We start from the raw sequence: 18959 nt of genomic DNA, 5'->3' as shown, positions 1-18959 counted from the left end.
CTCTTTCGCTGCTGCTTTCTCTTTCGAGTCCCAGGGATCAGGGCCTGGTCCGGGGTAAGCAGAATGTCCAAAAACCGTCATCAAATCGAGGTTAATGATCACTGTTCTGATGTCCACAAGCTGTTTTCAGTCATATGAAATGATGGCAAGAAACATTATGTACAAAAAAATGTTAAGATCAGCAACAACCAAATTATTTTTAATGCAGACTTCGCCAGGAGCAGCTATCCACTGCAGCGCCATCTTCTTAAACCTGTGATAGGTACAGTTGATACAAGTAGGCATCTTGCACACATCTACAAATACCACCACAAATGTCAATACAGATGTTTCCTGATCACTTGCCCTGCAAGACGTGTAACAGTGTTAGCAATGATTATGCTTAAGGGCAGGCACACTAATCTCAAGAATCACTAGATTCTTACCGCAGGTTAAGCTCTAATTGTCTAATCGTACACAGTGACGTACACATACAGAATTACTTTAAGGGCAACATTATCCACCTAGTACACTGCACGCAGAAGGGAGACAAATGATCATTAGGTATATCATTAGAACATGCAAAAGGGCAAACATTTAAAATCACATAAACACCTGTTTTTAATTTGACATTGAGAGCGTAAGTGGTCTTTGCAAATCGTGGTAGCACCTTATTTTATTGTCCTGTTTCATTTAGCTTTAGCTGACGTTTACTGAGAAATGGTATGTATTGGTGCTTGTGTTGATGAATCCTAAAGAAACAAAAGACTACTTTTAGGGGAATTATTATACAATTACTATTTGCTCTATTATTTCAAAGCCCACAAAGACATAGTGGGACTGTAAAACAAAGTGTAACCCAACCATTGTGCAGAACAGTCATATAGCGCAATGCATTAAACACATTGTTCATGTTGCTGTTGCCCATTCCTCCACGTAGCAAGGGACAAATGGCTGCCGTCGGACCCCCAGCTGATCTCAGAAGGGCTGTACGCCATCGCTGTGGTGCTGAGCTTCACACGCATCGCTTACATTCTGCCGGCTAATGAGAGCTTTGGACCACTCCAGATCTCCCTGGGCCGCACGGTCAAAGACATCTTCAAGTTCATGGTCCTGTTCATCATGGTCTTCCTGGCGTTCATGATCGGCATGTTCATCCTCTATTCTTACTACTTGGGTGCCAAGGTCAACCCGGCCTTCACCACGTGAGTGCTATAGCAGACATATAGAGGACACTTGTGTATAGAGAACACTTATTGGAATAGACATATGGTGAGACACTTATGGGAACAGACTTATAGGGACTCACCACATTTGAGAACATTAATTGATGGTCACTCAGGCAGGTCTGGAGTCAGTGACAGGAACAGTTACTCCGTAATGGACTGACAGTCAGTAGGGAGGCTTTGTACACATTCAACCATACTGTTTTGTCCCCAAAGCCCCTAAAATGAATACACTCCTAAAACATAAGACTTGAGTAATACTGTAATACTGCTTGGGACCTATCTACATTTTTTTTTAAACTCCAACAAATGAGTTCTCCATTCATGTAGGGAGCTCTTTTCTTCCTCTATTGAGCCCATTCATGCAGTGCTAGCTCATTCAGTCTATCGACTCAGTCATTGTAGTGCAGAATGAAGTTGAAAATGGCCAACCTTGGACTCCCTTTCTAAGAGTTCTTCAAAACTGAATTGGAAAAGGCACTGCCGAGCTTGTGGCAGCTCAGCAAAAATAACTAATTTCACACTGGAGTGGATTACCGCCAAGGTTACTGTTTCCAAACTGAGGCTGAGAAAATGAAATCCTTCCTATTGTTATGGTTATTATTTTCCTCTATTGTTCTAGTGTCCATATTGCATTTCATTAGTCAAGCTGCCTTGGCATAAATGGAACACACACACACACTTACAAATGCAACACATACACACATCTAACATTGCCAAGAGTCACAATGGTCATTTATGCTCTTACCAAGGACATCTGTGGAATTCATAAAATACAGCAACATCACCTGAAATAAAAAATAACTATAATTTCATGGCAACAATTCTCACGTTATAAATGTTTCTCGAAGGGACTTTGGCAACCAGAATACTATAACACAGGATGATAAATTTTAGTATTAAGCAAGACATGCCAATATATTTGGTTCATTCCCCACGCACTTAGGCTACACATGAGATGACATCACTTTATTTAAAGCAGCACTTTATCGCCTGTCACTTTGGGCAACAGCCAAATGTAGTTTGTGATTTCGCTAGGGCACAACAACAAACTAGAAACCCCTAAACTGATCAGCCTGTCCTATAGCTTTCTTATCCCCTTCCTTCCTTCCTTGTCACCATAGGGTGGAGGAGAGCTTCAAGACTCTGTTCTGGTCTATATTTGGACTGTCCGAGGTGTCCTCTGTGGTGCTCAAGTACAACCACAAGTTCATCGAGAACATCGGCTATGTGCTCTATGGAATCTACAACGTGACCATGGTGGTGGTGTTGCTCAACATGCTGATCGCCATGATCAACAGCTCCTATCAAGAAATCGAGGTGAGTGACTGGTGTTGTGAAGTTGCCCCTAGATACTGATCTTGGGTAAATAAGAGAAATTCCCCACTAATCATTAAGGTTAGGATTGGGGAAGGGAAGCAGATCCTAGATCTGTACGTAGGGGGAAACTTCACCGCAGAGGTAAGTCAGTGGCATCTGTAGACCCACCATGTCATCTGATTATAGTTATAGGGATACTAGTGTATTTTTGTGTAATCGTTTTGTATGCAGGGCATTCGGAAAGTATTCACTTTTTCTAAATGTTGTTACGTTACAGCCTTATTCTAAAATGAAAAAAAGAATCTCATGAAGTTACACACAATACCCCATACCCCATAACGACAAAGCAAAAACAGTTTTTTAGAACTTTTTGCAAATGTGTAAAAACAAAACGGAAAAATCACATTTACGTAAGTATTCAGACACTTTATTCAGTACCTTGTTGATGCACCTTTGGCAGTGATTACAGCCTTAACTGTTTTGGATATGATGCTACAAGCTTGGCACACCTGTATTTGGGGAGTTTCTTCATTCTTCTCTGCAGATCCTCTCAAGATCTATCAGGTTGGATGGGGAGCGTTGCTGCACAGCTATTTTCAGGTCTCTCCAGAGATGTTCGATTGGGTTCAAGAAAGGGCTCAGGCTGGGCCATTCAAGGACATTCAGAGACTTGTCCCGAAGCCACTCTTGCATTGTCTTGGCTATGTGCTTATAGTCGTTGTCCTGTTGGAAGGTGAACCTTCGCCCCAGTCTGAGGTCCTGAGAGCTCTGGAGCAGATTTTCATCAAGTATCTCTCTGTACTTTGCTCCGTTCATCTTTCCCTCGATCCTGACTAGTCTTCCAGTCCCTGCCACTGAAAAACTTCCCCACAGCATGATGCTGCCACCACCATGTTTCACCGTAGGGACGGTATTGGCCAGGTGATGAGCGGTGCCTGGTTTCCTCCAGACGTGGCGCTTAGCATTCAGGGCAAAGAGTTCAATCTTGGTTTAATCAGACCAGAGAATCTTGTTTCTCATGGTCTGAGAGTCCTTTAGATGCCTTATCCAAAACACAAGCGGGCTGTCATGTGCCTTTTATTGAGGAGTGACTTTCATCTGGCCACTCTACCATAAAGGACTGATTGGTGGAGAGCTGCAGAGGTGGTTCTGGAAGGTTCTCCAATCTTCACAGGGGAACTCTGTACCTCTGTCAGAGTGACCATTGGGTTCTTGGTCACCTCCCTGACCAAGGCCCTTTTCCCCCGAGTGGTCAGTTTGGTCGGGCGGCCAGCTCTAGGAAGAATCTTGGTGGTTCCAAACTTCCTCCATTTAAGAATGATGGAGGCCACAGTGTTCTTGGGGACCTTCAATGCTGCTGAATCTTTTTGGTACCCTTCCCCAGATTTGTGCCTTTTAAAATGTTTAATACATTTGCAAACATTTATAAAAACCTATTTTCGATTTGTCATCATGGGGTATTGTGTGTAGATTGATGAGGGAACATTTTAATTTAATCCATACTTTTCAGAATAGACTGAATATGTCCAAAAGTATGTGTACACCTGCTCGTCGAACATCTCATTCCAAAATCATGGGCATTAATATGGAGTTGGTTCCCCTTTGCTGCTATAACAGCCTCCACTTTTCTGGTAAGGCTTTCCACTAGATGTTGGAACATTGCTTCGGGGACTTGCTTCCATTCAACCACGAGCATTAGTGAGGTCGAGCACTGACATTGGACGATTAGGCCTGCCTTGCAGTCGGCGTTCCAATTCATCTCAAAGGTGTTCAATGGGATTGAGGTTAGGGCTCTGTGCAGGCCAGTCATGTTCTTCCACACCGATCTCGACAAACCATTTCTGTATGGACCTTACTATGTGCACAGGGGCATTGTCATGCGGAAACAGGAAAGGGCCTTCAACCAAACTGTTGCCACAAAGTTGGGAGCACAGAATCATCTAGAATGTCATTGTATGCTGTAGCATTAAGATTTCCCTTCACTGGAAGTAAGGGGCCTAATTTGAACCATGAAAACAGCCCCAGACTATTATTCCTCCTTCACCAAACATTACAGTTGGCACTATGCATTTGGGCAGGTAGAGTTCGCTTGGCACCCGCCAAACCCAGATTCGTCTGTGGGACTGCCAGATGGTGAAGCGTGATTCATCACTCCAGAGAACAAATTTCCACTGCTCCAGAGTCCAATGGCGGCGAGCTTTTCACCACTCCAGCCGACACTTGGATTTGCACATGGTGATCTTGTGTGGTTGCTCGGCCATGGAAACCCATTTCATGAAGCTCCCGACAAACAGCTGACTTTGCTTCCAGAGGCAGTTTTGAACTCAGTGGTGAGTGTTGCAACCAATGAGAGAAGCACTACGCGCTTGAGCACTCAACGCTCCCATTCTGTGAGCTTGTGTGGTCTACCAATTTGCGGCCGAGCTGTTGTTGCTCCTAGACCTTTCCACTTCACAAAAACAGCATTTACAATTGACCGGGGCAGCTCTACCAGGGCAGAAATGTGACGAACTGACTTGTTTGAAAGGTGGCATCCTATGACAGTGCCACATTGAAAGTCACTGGGCTCATCAGTAAGGCCAATGTTTGTCTTCGGAGAATGCATGGCTGTTATTTATTTTATACACCTGTCAGGTGTGGCTGAAATAGACGAATCCATGAATTTGAATGGGTGTCCACATACTTTTGTATATACACACACACACACACACAAATGTGTATATATATGTGTGTGTGTGTGTGTATGTATATATATATATATATATATATATATGTATATATATATATATGTGTATATATATATATATATGTGTGTGTGTGTATATATTTATATACTTTGATGTAATGTCCTTAAAACAAGTCAACATGAGGCTCAGTAGTGTGTGTGGCCTCCACGTGCCTGTATGACCTCCCTACAACGCGTGGGCATGCTCCTGATGAGGTGGCGGATGGTCTCCTGAGGGATCTCCTCCCAGACCTGGACTAAAGCATCCGCCAACTCCTGGACAGTCTGTGGTGCAACATGGCGTTGGTGGATGGAGCGAGACATGATGTCCCGGATGTGCTCAATTGGATTCAGGTCTGGGGAACGGGCGGCCAGTCCATAGCATCAATGCCTTCCTCTTGCAGGAACTGCTGACACACTCCAGCTACTTGAGGTCTAGCATTGTCTTGCATTAGGAGGAACCCAGGGCCAACCGCACCAGCATATGGTCTCACAAGGGGTCTGAGGATCTGATCTCGGTACCTAATGGCAGTCAGGCTACCACATGGAGGAATGTGCGGCCCCCCAAAGAAATGCCACCCCACACCATGACGGAGCCACCGCCAAACCACGTCTGTCACGTGCTCAGTGTGAACCTGCTTTCATCTGTGAAGAGCACAGGGCGCCAGTGGCGAATTTGCCAATCTTGGTGTTCTCTGGCATATGCCAAACGTCCTGCACGGTGTCGGGCTGTAAGCACAACCCCCACTTGTGGACGTCGGGCCCTCATACCACCCTCATGGAGTCTGTTTCTGACCGTTTGAGCAGACACAAGCACATTTGTGGTTTGCTGGAGGTCATTTTGCAGGGCTCTGGCAGTGCTCCTCCTGCTCCTCCTTGCACAAAGGCGGAGGTAGCGGACCTGCTGTTGGGTTGTTGCCCTCCTACGGCCTCCTCCACGTCTCCTGATGTACTGGTCTGTCTCCTGGTAGCGCCTCCATGCTCTGGACACTACGCTGACAGACACAGCAAACCTTCTTGCCACAGCTCGCATTGATGTGTCATCCTGGATGAGCTGCACTACCTGAGCCACTTGTGTAGGTTGTAGACTCCATCTCATGCTACCATTAGAGTGAAAGCACCGCCAGCATTCAAAAGTGACCAAAACATCAGCCAGGAAGCATAGGAACTGAGAATTGGTCTGTGTCACCACCTGCAGAACCATTCCTTTATTGGGGGTGTCTTGCTAATTGCCTATAATTTCCACCTGTTGTCTATTCCATTTGCACAACAGCATGTGAAATTTATTGTCAATCAGTGTTGCTTCCTAAGTGGACAGTTTGATTTCACAGAAGTGTGATTGACTTGGAGTTACATTGTGTTGTTTAAGTGTTCCCTTTATTTTTTTGAGCAGTGTATACAGTAATATATATATATATATATATATATATATATAATATATATATATATATATATATATAATATAATATATATATAATATATATATATATATATATTATATATATATAATATAATATATATATAATATATATATATATATATATATATATATATATATATATATATATATATATATATATATATATATATATATATATACACACACACACACACACACACACACACACACACACACAGTACCAGTCAAAAGTTTGCACACACCTACTCATTCAAGGGTTTTCTTTATTTTTACAACTATGAATTAACAGATATGGAATCATGTAGTTACCAAAAATGTGTTAAAAATTCCGAATATATTTTATATTTGAGATTCTTCAAAGTAGCGACCCTTTGCCTTGATGACAGCTTTGCACACGCTTGGCATTCTCTCAACCACCTTCACCTGAACCACTTCACCTGGAATTCTTTTCTAACAGTCTTGAAGGAGTCCCACATATACTGAGCACATGTTGGCTGCTTTTCCTTCACTGTTGTCTAACTCATCCCAAATAATCTCAATTGGGTTGAGGTGAGGTGATTGTGAAGGCCAGGTCATCTGATGCAGCACTCCATCACTCGCCTTGGTCAAGTAGCTCACCCATGCTGGTTAAGTGTGCCTTGAATAAAAAAAAAACACTGACAGTGTCACCAGCAATGCACCCCCACACCATCACAACTCTTCCTCCATGCTTCACGGTGGGAAGCACACATGCAGAGATCATCCATTCACCTACTCTGTGTCTCACACAGACACAGAGGTTGGAACAAAAAATCTCAAATTTGGACTCGTCAGATCAAAGGACAGATTTCCACTGGTCTAATGTCCATTTCTCGTGTTTCTTGGCCCAAACAAGTCTATTCTTCTTATTGGTGTCCTTTAGTAGTGGTTTCTTTGCAGCAATTTGACCATGATTCACGCAGGACTTCATGTGTCTTTTACTTGAACTCTGTGAAGCATTTATTTGGGCAACTTCTGAGGCTGGTAACTCTAATGAACGTTATCCTATGCAGAAGCAGAAACTCTGGGTCTTCCTTTCCTGTGGTGTTCCTCATGAGAGACAGTTTCATCATAGCGCTTGATAGTTTTTGTGACTGCACTTGAAGAAACCGACTGACCTTCATGTCTTAAAGTAATGATAGACTGTTGTTTCTCTTTGCTTATTTGAGCTGTTTTTGCCATAATTTGGACTTTGTCTTTTACCAAATAGGGCTATCTTCCTGTATACCAACCCTACCTTGTCACAAAACTGATTGGCTCAAACGCATTAAGAAGGAAAGAAATTCTACCGATTAACTTTTAACAAGGCACACCTGTTAATTGAAACGCATTCCAGAAGCTGGTTGAGAGAATGCCAAGAGTGCGCAAAGCTGTCATCAAGGCAAAGGGTGGCTAATTTGAAGAGTCTCAAATATAAAATATTTTTTTATTTTTTTTAACACATTTTTGGTTACTACATGATTTCATCGTTTTTATGTCTTCATTATTATTTACTATGTAGAAAATATAAAAAATAAAGAAAAACCTGGAATGAGTAGGTGTGTCCAAACTTTTGACTAGTACTGTATATCAGTGGCCGTCTGTGACGTTTAAGATGAGGGAGGAAGATTTTTATTTTTCTGAGAATGGCCTTATTTCTATTACAGCATATTGTATGACTGTCATTCATATTCCATTCACTCAGTTCAATGAAACAATTGAGTTTCTATTGAAAAATTCAGGTATGTTTATCCCCGTTTTGTTCCGTTTGCTTCTGTTTAAGATTTGTTATCTAAAAGTCACAAACTATTGTTATCTCAGAGATTATGCCTACAGCAAAGGAAATGAACAGGTTATTATTATCAGTTCAAATAGGTTTTTGATAATGTGTGTTTGTAACATTAGCTAGCGTCACTAAGTAAATCTCTTAAGGGGGTGTTTGCTCAGAGAGAGAAATAACTCTGCTTATCTCTCAGGACGATGCGGACGTGGAGTGGAAGTTTGCACGCTCCAAGCTATGGCTGTCGTACTTTGACAACGGCAAGACACTGCCTCCTCCCTTCAGCATCGTTCCCACTCCCAAGTCCTTCTACCACCACATCAGGTGGATAGTCGGCATGCTGCATTGCCGACAAAGGAGTGTGAAGAAGGATCTAGAGCTGGGGTTGGACAGTTCAAAGTCCAGGGTATGGATGGATGCATGGATGGATGTGTGTGTGTGTGTGTGTGTGTGTGTGTGTGTGTGTGTGTGTGTGCGTGTGTGTGTGTGTGTGTGTGTGTGTGTGTGTGTGTGTGTGTGTGTGTGTGTGTGTGTGTGTGTGTGTGTGTGTGTGTGTACAGTGCCTTCAAAAAGTATTCATACCCCTTGACTTATTCCATATTTTGTCGTTACAGGCTGAATTCTAAATGGATTCAATATTTTTATATGCTCAACCATCTTCACGCAATAAACCATAATGAAAACATGTTTATAGACATGTTAGTACATTTATTGAAAATTAAACACAAAAAATATCTCATTGACACAAGTTTTCACACCCCTGAGTTAATGTTTTGTTGAGGAACTTTTGGCAGCGATTACAGCTGTAAGTCTTTCTGGGAAAGTCTCTTGTGCAACATTTTCCCATTATTATTTTCAAAATTCTTCAATCTCTGTCAAATTGGTTGTTGATCATTGCTGGACAACCAATTTCAGGTCTTGCTACAGATTTCCAAGCAGATTTAAGTTAAAACTGTAACTCGACCACTTAGGAACATTCACTGTCTTCTTGGTAAGCAACTCCAGTGTAAATTTGGCCTTGTGTAGATTTGGCCTTAAGTTATTGTCCTGCTGAAAGGTGAATTCATCTCCCAGTGTCTGGTGGAAAGCAGACTGAACCAGTTTTCCTGTAAGATTTTCCTTGTGCTTAGCTCCATTACGTTTATTTTTCTATCCTGAAAAACCCACTCATCCTTAATGATTACAAGCATACCCATAACATGATGCAACCACCACTATGCTTGATAATATGGAGAGTGGTACAGTACTCAGTAATGTGTTGTATTGTATTTGCCCCGAACATAAAACTTTGTATTCAGGACAAAAAGTTCATTGCAGTATTACTTTAGTATCTTGGTGCAAGCAGGATGCATGTTTTTCAATATTTGTATTCTGTACAGGCTTCCTTCTTTTTACTCTGTCATTTAGGTTAGTATTGTGGAGTAAGTACAGTGCTGTTGATACATTAAACTCTAACTGTTTTAAAGTCACCATTGGCCTCAGGGTGAAATCCCTGAGCCGTTTCCTTCCTCTCCGGCATCTGAGTTATAGGAAGAACGCCTGTATCATTGTAGTGACTGGGTGTATTACACCATCCAAAGTGTAATTAATAACCATGCTCAAAGAGATATTCAATGTCTGTTTTTATATATTTTTTTTTCTAGCAATAGATGCCCTTCTTTGCGAGACATTGGTAAACCTCCCTGGTCTTTGTGGTTGAATCTGTGTTTGAAATTCACTGCTCGACTGGGGGACCTTACAGAGAATTGCATGTGTGGGGTACAGAGATGAGTTAGTCATTAAAAAATCATGTTAAACACTATTATTGCACACAGAGGGAGTCCATGCAACTTGTTATGTGACTTGTCTGTAAACATTGGAATAAAAGCATAATTAAATAGTTGCCATCAGCACAGTTAGTCATCAACCCTCTATATAAAATGAAAACAGCCTAACCAGCTCTACTAGGGGGAGTAAAATTGTCAGATGGAGGTGTTCTCTTATTTATGTCTGGAAGTAGCTAGCAAGCTAGCCAACATTAGCCAGTTAGCTTGGGTGCTTGGCTGCCATTGTGAGGTCAGAGAACTCAAATCAAACCTACTCCTCTGCTCTGCTCCAAGTGGGAAAACCAAACGGACTAAAGCCCTGAGCGCACTCTGGCACTACAGATTGAATTTACGAACACACCCTTACTGTCTCTCTCTGTATCCCTCTTTCTCTCTCGTTTTCCCTTTACATTAACTACATTTGACCACATTGATTTCTTCTCTGAGGCATATTTCACATGGCAATCTGACAAGTGGAAAGGAAAAGTTGCGGCATTCTTATCTCAATAGGCAAGCTAGAAACAAAATGGGTTGAAACCGCTTCTGTTACCCTGAACCCAAGGTATTTCTTCCATTATCTACCTATTGATCGGTTGGGTGGGGGGCTAAGAATGTCCTTGGGTAGACCCCCTGTTAGCCTGTAGGGAATCAAAGAGTGGCTGGGTAGTGGGAAGAAGACATGACTGATGACTAATAAGGCTCTCTGTGCACTTGAGGCCAGATGGCCTCCGGTCATATATATATATATATATATATATATTATTTTTTTTAACCACACTATCGAACTATACTTAAGTAAGTGAAGCCTCTCCAAGCTCCTTAGCCGTAAGACACTGACAGCTAATGCACGGCCTTCATCAGAGCAGTGACAGTGACAGTTGAGACCCTGGTAGTTTTACAATGTTTCAGGAATGATGCAAAACAATGTGGTATTCATTTTTTGATCCCCCAAAATGTATGCTTGCGTGTGTGCTTGCGAGTGTTAAAACCAGGGGTTGGAACCCAAATTATTTTCCAATAATTTTGTTCTGAACAGAACAACTATTTATTTTGTTTCATACCACGGTTCCTACCAGCAAAACAAGGTTCTGAACCGGTTTGAACCAGTTTATATTGTTTCTTTCTGTTTCTTTTTTAACCTGTGAAATCAACCGTTTTTAACATTTAGCTCATTACATGACTTCACCAATCAGTGAGGAGAGAGCAGGCAAACTAGTTATTTACATGTGTGTAGCCTATGGCGCAAGATGCTACTGAATTTGTGTAGGTGGAGAGAGAGCAAGAGAGATATTTTGTGGGTGGGGAGAGAGCGAGAGAGTTGAGGAGGAGGCTTGAAGCGCTGGGCATCTTGTTATGACATGCATTATCTAAATTAGGTCCACAGAATTATACTAAGGAGGAGCGGCTTTTATGGAGGAGCTTTGAATGTCCTTTGAGCTAGCTAGCTGACACGCTTGAGCTAGCTAGCTAACAGGCTCGTGATTGCAGAGCGGCACCAGAATTAAAAACACATCTTACATTTTGTAGTTAATAAATCCAACGTGAAATATGATAACTAGGCCTATAATATCCTTGACTAGCATTGAAAATATTTTTCCATTCTTCGCAAGCCAATTACAAATGTCTCTCCCTATCTTCTGAATCAAGCTTGTAATGTCAGTAAAGGAGTCTATGTTTAGGGTGGGGGAGGATCGCAGGTAACTTAAACATGCACACTCACAGGAAAAGATTTTCATCTTGCAGGCAGACACTGGAATACATTTCTGAGTGACAGAGTAGGGCTTTGTTGCGTTTTGTTGTGGGACTAGAAAATAAATGCCTGGAATGTAAAAGAATGATATTAACCGGTTCCCATGATTTTTAAATAACGTTCTGTTCCAGAACATTATGGATCACTTTCGTTCCAGGTTCCATTTCTGTTACTTGAAAGATTTAGTTATTTTGGTTCTGATCCGGTTCCAACCTCTGGTTAAGACTCTCATTGATAATTTGTCCTTATTTGTATAATGGTTAATTGAGTATCCAGATAAAAAATCCAAATGTACTTTTGTTTGTGCCTGTCTATTTTTGCAGCTCAATCTCTTCACCCAGTCCAACCTACGCATTGCAGAGTCCCACAGCATTCTGAACCAACCCACCTGCTATCAGGTAAACTGACCTCTCCGTCAGTCTAAATATAATGTTTAGCAAAATGTCACATTTAAAGACTGACTGCCCATAAAAAAACAACTTCTCATTTTGAAAATGGCCTATGTGGCATCAATGTGAGACAGAAACATTTATTCTAGTGTCAAAAATGACTACAAAGTATAAATAGGATCATTTTGGTCATAAAGCTAGTCTGGTCATAATCTGAGATTTGGGAGATGATAGGTATGTCGCGATGAAGGGTACCATGACAGTTTTCCTTGGGTTGATTTCAATCCTGCCCACAGCAGCCAAGTAATCATTTACATTTTAGCAGACGCTCTTATCCTGAGTGACTTACAGAAGTGAGTGCTTACATTTTCATACTGGTCCCATGTGGGAATCGAGCTCACAATCCTGGCATTTCAAGCGCCACGCTCTACCGACTGAGCCACGCGGGATATCATCAATTAGGAGCACAGCTGCACGGTACCTGATCATAATGCCCATGGTCAATTTTGTTTGACATTCAATATCCCAATGAGGCTAGTTAGGGACCATCAGTAAATGACCTCAATGTATATGGGACGAATATTTAAGAAATGTCAATAGCTCCAAATTTCAATTACTTAAAAACCTCAAGCCAATTATAAATTGTAGAAATTCATATACAAATATTGAAAGCATTTAATGAGACAACTAAAAGATGTGCAACATGAAAATATTGTCCAATTTACTTTGTGTAATTTATTGACGGTTCCTAACCAGCCCAGAGAGAGGTTATCCAATGTCAAACCAACTTTGCCATGGTCGCACACCAGCCAGGTTAAGCTAATTTGCGAAAGAAGTTGGCTAGCACTAGCTTGCCTAGGCGACTTCGAGACACAAGATTTGGGCCTGATTTCCCAATAGCGATGGAACCTAGGCTTACCAGTGTGTTAGCTATGCATCTTTCCTACAACGACCGAAGATGTAACATGCGTTTCACCACGCAGAAAGAATGGTCACTAAGTGTGTCGTTGGAGCATATGTCTATACTGATAGGATCGAAAGAAAGGGATTGCTGCTCTCGGGTCAGCTTTCTCTATTCAAATCTTTCCTTAACATTATTTCACAATACACAATACTGATGATCAGCTCCTAGAGAGATATTACCACCTACGGCTGCAAATATTGATTCGGATTATTGTAATGCTTACCCAATTAAAATGCACTAAATCACTGATTTGGTACATCATTGCACGCATGTTAGGCTATACTGTACATCATTAAATATATTGAGAAAAATTACAAACAGTAGCCTAAAAGTAGCAAAATAGAACAATTTATTGAACATGAAATGTATTTAAATATGATTGATATAAGCCTTAAGCCTTTATTTTAATGCAGTCATCTCGGTTTTCATTTAAATAATATTGTTATACTCCGCTTGTTTGTATCAATTGCATAGACATCGACAACTTTGTTTTGAAGTCATCGGCAGTCACGGATGTTTAGCGGAGATCTTCTGTGTATACAGTGATGCGGGGAGGAATCTAACCATGCACTTAGCTGTTCAGCAAGTTGTCTGAGGCATGCGTTAGATTACCTGCATTGTCAAGTGCATTGTTAATTATGAGCTCAGAGTTTTAACGATGCTCATACGAAGGTTCTAACGATGAACTTAGCATTAAGATGCTTTTGGGAGACCGGGTTGGTTAGACTGTTTCAAGTTATCTAGAAGGATGAGTGACTGTAACTGTGAACTGTTTTGGCAGAGTGAATGTACGAACACTTGCCACTTGCAAACACACACACAGGAGACCCACAATAAACCACCCCCTCCAAGACAACTCTCGTTTGTCTTCAGTCATGGCTGCTGCATTTGTTAATGACCAAGCTGAAGAACAAGACGAAATCAGGAAGTTTAGCCCCACTTTAACATAACAGCATATACTGTAGGCCTACATTTTTACAATTTTCCTTCCTTGTTACAGCAAATCATGAAGCGACTCATCAAACGCTACGTTTTGAAAGCACAAGTGGACAAAGAAAACGACGAGGTCAATGAAGGTAAAGTTGCATCTTCACTTTTACTTTGAAGTACTTCATCAGAAATAGTCTTTGAGAATCGTTTGCTGTGTTGTTACACAATGCAGAAAATTAACAATTCTCAGGGGTAGAAAGAGGTCTACAAACTGCAAATTCCACAGGGTTCCCATTGGGGTTTGAAGCTCAAATAAACCGTGCTAACTGCATTGTGTACAGTATATAAAAATATATTGAATTATGGAGAGTGCATCAGTTCAACATTGTCATGCAGGGAATATTTCAGTAAATATTTCATTTGAGAACCCTTTAACAGAATTCCTCAATACAAACAACTTGAACGGACCTCACATTATTTCTGTTAGGACCTCACATTATGTTACTTCGCAGGTGAACTGAAAGAAATCAAGCAGGACATCTCCAGTTTACGTTACGAACTCCTGGAAGACAAGTCTCAGGCTACAGAGGAGCTGTCCTTGCTTATCCAGAAACTGAGTGACAAACTGAACCTAGGCCCTACTACACGCTTTCCCTACAAGTGACCCCCGCCAACCCACAGTTCAAGAGATGCAAGAGGGAAGAGTATATCAAAGCAGCCAACATCCCAGCATTTCCTCACACACTCCACAGTAACCCACTGGCCAGGTTGTTTTGTAAATGATAATGTGCTATTTTTCATGAAGGTAGTTTAAACAGACAAAAACAGCACAAGGAAATAGTGAAAAGGATTGCCTCACTCTTCTGTTGTAGGGAGAGGCTGCCCTTAGATGTTAAGATTGGGGGAGTGGAAGCTGATCCTAGATCTGTACCTAGAGGAAACTTCACCTGAAAGCCACAATTTTCCATTATGACAAATATTGTGTTAGTGTTAGAGATTTTTCAGATTAATATTAAATATTGGCAGGGGTTCTAAGCTGACATATGGAATTGTTTTAAGATGGTCATACTATGGATCATTTAGCTATTTGAATTAGAATTTTTGGACCCCTTTAGGTATCCCCAAAAAATGATTAGATAAAATATTGAATTTGGCCTTTACTACTATAGTCCAGAGAAACACATTGAATAACACATTCAAACAGTCAACAAATAAATCATGTGAAACAAGGTTTTGAAGTGTTTGTTCTATATCTAGGAGATATAAGAAAGCTCAGGGAATATATTTTTTTTACACGTCTTTAACCACTTTTTTGGGTAGGCACAAAACCACCTTCATGCTTCAATTTTTTTTGTATAACCGGTACCGGTTACCTTCAGACAAATCCCGTGACACTTGGGGGGACATAGAGCAAAACGAAGAACATCATGTTCGTGAGAATCTCCTCTTTCCACACTGGGGTCATATAAGTTCGTAGCCCAAACGGTTCGGGTGCTACAAACAGAAGTTGGCACATCGACGGTACCAACTTCAGACGAGTCCCCTGACACTCTTTGGGTTCGTAGAGCAAAACGGACACCACCGTTGTGTTCGTGAGAGTCTCCCCTTTCCATAGAGCGATAGGTAACCTACAGACGTTTTCGTGAGATCACCAATTTTCAGGATGTCTCACAGGATGTCTCAGCTCTGCCACCTTTCACCGCAAATGCGGAAGTGCGACATCGGCAGATGAGGTGGATTGAGATGCGTCCAATGCAAAGAAGCAGATACAGTATTTTATGCAACAAATAGTGCTATAGTCTCTGTTAAGACATATACACTTATGGCCAGGGCTATCAAACTCATGCTATGGCCGAGGGTCTGCTGGTTTTTGCTTATGCTTTTCAATTAAGACCGAAACAACCAGGTGAGGAGAGTTCCTTACTAGTCAGTGACCTTAGTTAATTAATCCCGTACAACGGAGTAGCGAAAACCCGCAGCCCCTCGGCCCTCCGTGGAATGTGTTTGACACGTGCCTTAGACAATGGTTGTGTAATACTGGTTTCATCCGTTCCTTTCTCTCGTTAGAGATTTTGAACCAAACAGTAGGTTTATCTGACAAGAATTTCCCTCAGAAATCAAAAATAATCAGTCATTGATTAATGTCATTGTGATGTTTTTTTGCCCCCCCCCCAAGACACTGGTCTTGTTGGTCTTAGTGCTTTGGCTATTTTGTAGGATTCTAGAAATTGTATGTTTTAGAAGTGTCCAGCCCTGGTCCTGGAGTGTGTAAAATGTGAATACATTTTACAGTATAGGGGAATAACATGTAACCTGTAACACCTTCATAAAGCTCGACATTAAGATTCAGAAATGCCTATTTCAACAGCCACAGGGTGCTCATGTAAATATAAACATATAAATACCATATAAATAAAACTGGTATAATGGGCTTGAAACCCACAGCCTTTTGACTGGTAAACTCATTAGTGCACTTAAGGCCTAATTGAACTGCATGGTGGACGATCATTCTATTCATTCTAATTCTATGGATGTAACAGCCATCTGACATTATTGTTACGATATACAGTAGTTGACATTCCATCTTAGATGGGACTTGCTTGAGCATTTCTCTCAGGTCAAATGTTACAAATTCTATATATAACATGCCTCTTGCAGTATATTCTATGCTATAACACATATTTATATGTGGGTCTCCTTATTCCATTTAAAATTCCTTGTACTGCAAATGTCAAATACAACATACAAGACTATGTCAAATACATTGCCACCTTATTGATCGAGGTCCTTGTGTGGGTCAACCTATTTTCTGTGTAGAGTAGCCCTGGTGTAAAATTGTGGATAGAAAGTGGATATTGCCTCTCCGGGGCCAGGGTTGGTTAAGCATTTATTGGTATGGTAAATATCTTTAGATTTCCTTAATAACCTATGCAGGATATTTCATTCCCTTTGTCCGATAACCATTTTGTAATTATACTAGAGAACAGAAGCATGCATTTGAATCCATATTGTATTTGATAGAAATCCTTTCCTTAGGATGTTCTTAGACACTGTAAAGAATGTTTTTTCTAACTCAATAACTGTAGCATTTCAGTTACAGTGGGGGAAAAAGGATTTAGTCAGCCACCAATTGTGCAAGTTCTCCCACTTAAAAAGATGAGAGAGGCCTGTAATTTATCATAGGTACACTTCAACTATGACAAACAAAATGAGAAAAGAAAATCCTAAAAATCACATTGTAGGACTTTTTAAGAATTTATTTGCAAATTATGGTGGAAAATAAGTATTTGGTCACCTACAAACAAGCAAGATTTCTGGCTCTCACAGACCTTCTTTAAGAGGCTCCTCTGTCCTCCACTTGTTACCTGTGTTAATGGCACCTGTTTGAACTTGTTATCAGTATAAAAGACACCTGTCCACAACCTCAAACAGTCACACTCCAAACTCCACTATGGCCAAGACCAAAGAGTTGTCAAAGGACACCAGAAACAAAATTGTAGACCTGCACCAGGCTGGGAAGACTGAATCTGCAATAGGTAAGCAGCTTGGTTTGAAGAAATCAACTGTGGGAGCAATTATTAGGAAATGGAAGACCACTGATAATCTCCCTCAATCTGGGGCTCCACGCAAGATCTCACCCCGTGGGGTCAAAATGATCACAAGAACGGTGAGCAAAAATCCCAGAACCACACGGGGGGACCTAGTGAATGACCTGCAGAGAGCTGGGACCAAAGTAACAAAGCCTACCATCAGTAACACACTACGCCGCCAGGGACTCAAATCCTGCAGTGCCAAACGTGTCCCCCTGCTTAAGCCAGTACATGTCCAGGCCTGTCTGAAGTTTGCTAGAGAGCATTTGGATGATCCAGAAGAAGATTGGGAGAATGTCATATGGTCAGATGAAACCAAAATATAACTTTTTGGTAAAAACTCAAAGGGTCCAGGACTCAAAGGGACCTATATTAAAACCACTGTATCAGCAAAACATTTACATAATGTACTGACAAATCATATTAAAAAAATCCGTGTAAAGGAAAGAATGAATGGGGCCATGTATCGTGAGATTTTGAGTGAAAACCTCCTTCCATCAGCAAGGGCATTGAAGATGAAACGTGGCTGGGTCTTTCAGCATGACAATGATCCCAAACACACCACCCGGGCAACGAAGGAGTGGCTTTGTAAGAAGCATTTCAAGGTCCTGGAGTGGCCTAGCCAGTCTCCAGATCTCAACCCCATAGAAAATCTTTGGAGGGAGTTGAAAGTCCGTGTTGCCCAGCAACAGCCCCAAAACATCACTGCTCTAGAGGAGATCTGCATGGAGGAATGGGCCAAAATACCAGCAACAGTGTGTGAAAACCTTGTGAAGACTTACAGTTCCTTACTAGTCAGTGACCTTAGTTAATTAATCCAGTACAACGGAGTAGCGAAAACCCGCAGCCCCTCGGCCCTCCGTGGAATGTGTTTGACACGTGCCTTAGACAATGGTTGTGTAATACTGGTTTCATCCGTTTATTTCTCTCGTTAGAGAGAAATAAATACCCATTGCCAACAAAGGGTATATAACAAAGTATTTAGATAAACTTTTGTTATTGACCAAATACTTATTTTCCACCATAATTTGCAAATAAATTCATTAAAAATCCTACAATGTTATTTTCTGGATTTTTTTTTCTC

At 41.2% G+C, this 18959-nt stretch overlaps 1 protein-coding gene across 2 annotated transcripts in view; it reads left to right on the top strand.

The window, feature by feature from the left end:
• Positions 1-15517, top strand: part of LOC110505159 (short transient receptor potential channel 3) — a 78168-nt gene extending 62651 nt beyond the window's left edge. For both annotated transcript variants that reach the window (XM_090219907.1, XM_090219906.1), the window contains 6 exons: positions 920-1184; positions 2330-2525; positions 8644-8853; positions 12326-12400; positions 14356-14431; positions 14798-15517. In XM_090219907.1, coding sequence (XP_090076033.1) covers positions 920-1184; positions 2330-2525; positions 8644-8853; positions 12326-12400; positions 14356-14431; positions 14798-14949 — 974 coding nt within the window. In that variant the 3' untranslated portion in view covers positions 14950-15517. The remainder of the gene's footprint in view (positions 1-919; positions 1185-2329; positions 2526-8643; positions 8854-12325; positions 12401-14355; positions 14432-14797) is intronic.
• The last annotated feature ends 3442 nt before the right edge of the window (positions 15518-18959 follow it).

This window comes from Oncorhynchus mykiss, chromosome 25 (genome assembly GCF_057628025.1).
Source record: "Oncorhynchus mykiss isolate SJ-2025 chromosome 25, ASM5762802v1, whole genome shotgun sequence".
Classification (NCBI taxonomy): domain Eukaryota; kingdom Metazoa; phylum Chordata; class Actinopteri; order Salmoniformes; family Salmonidae; genus Oncorhynchus; species Oncorhynchus mykiss.
This window is presented reverse-complemented; position numbering and strand designations above follow the sequence as displayed.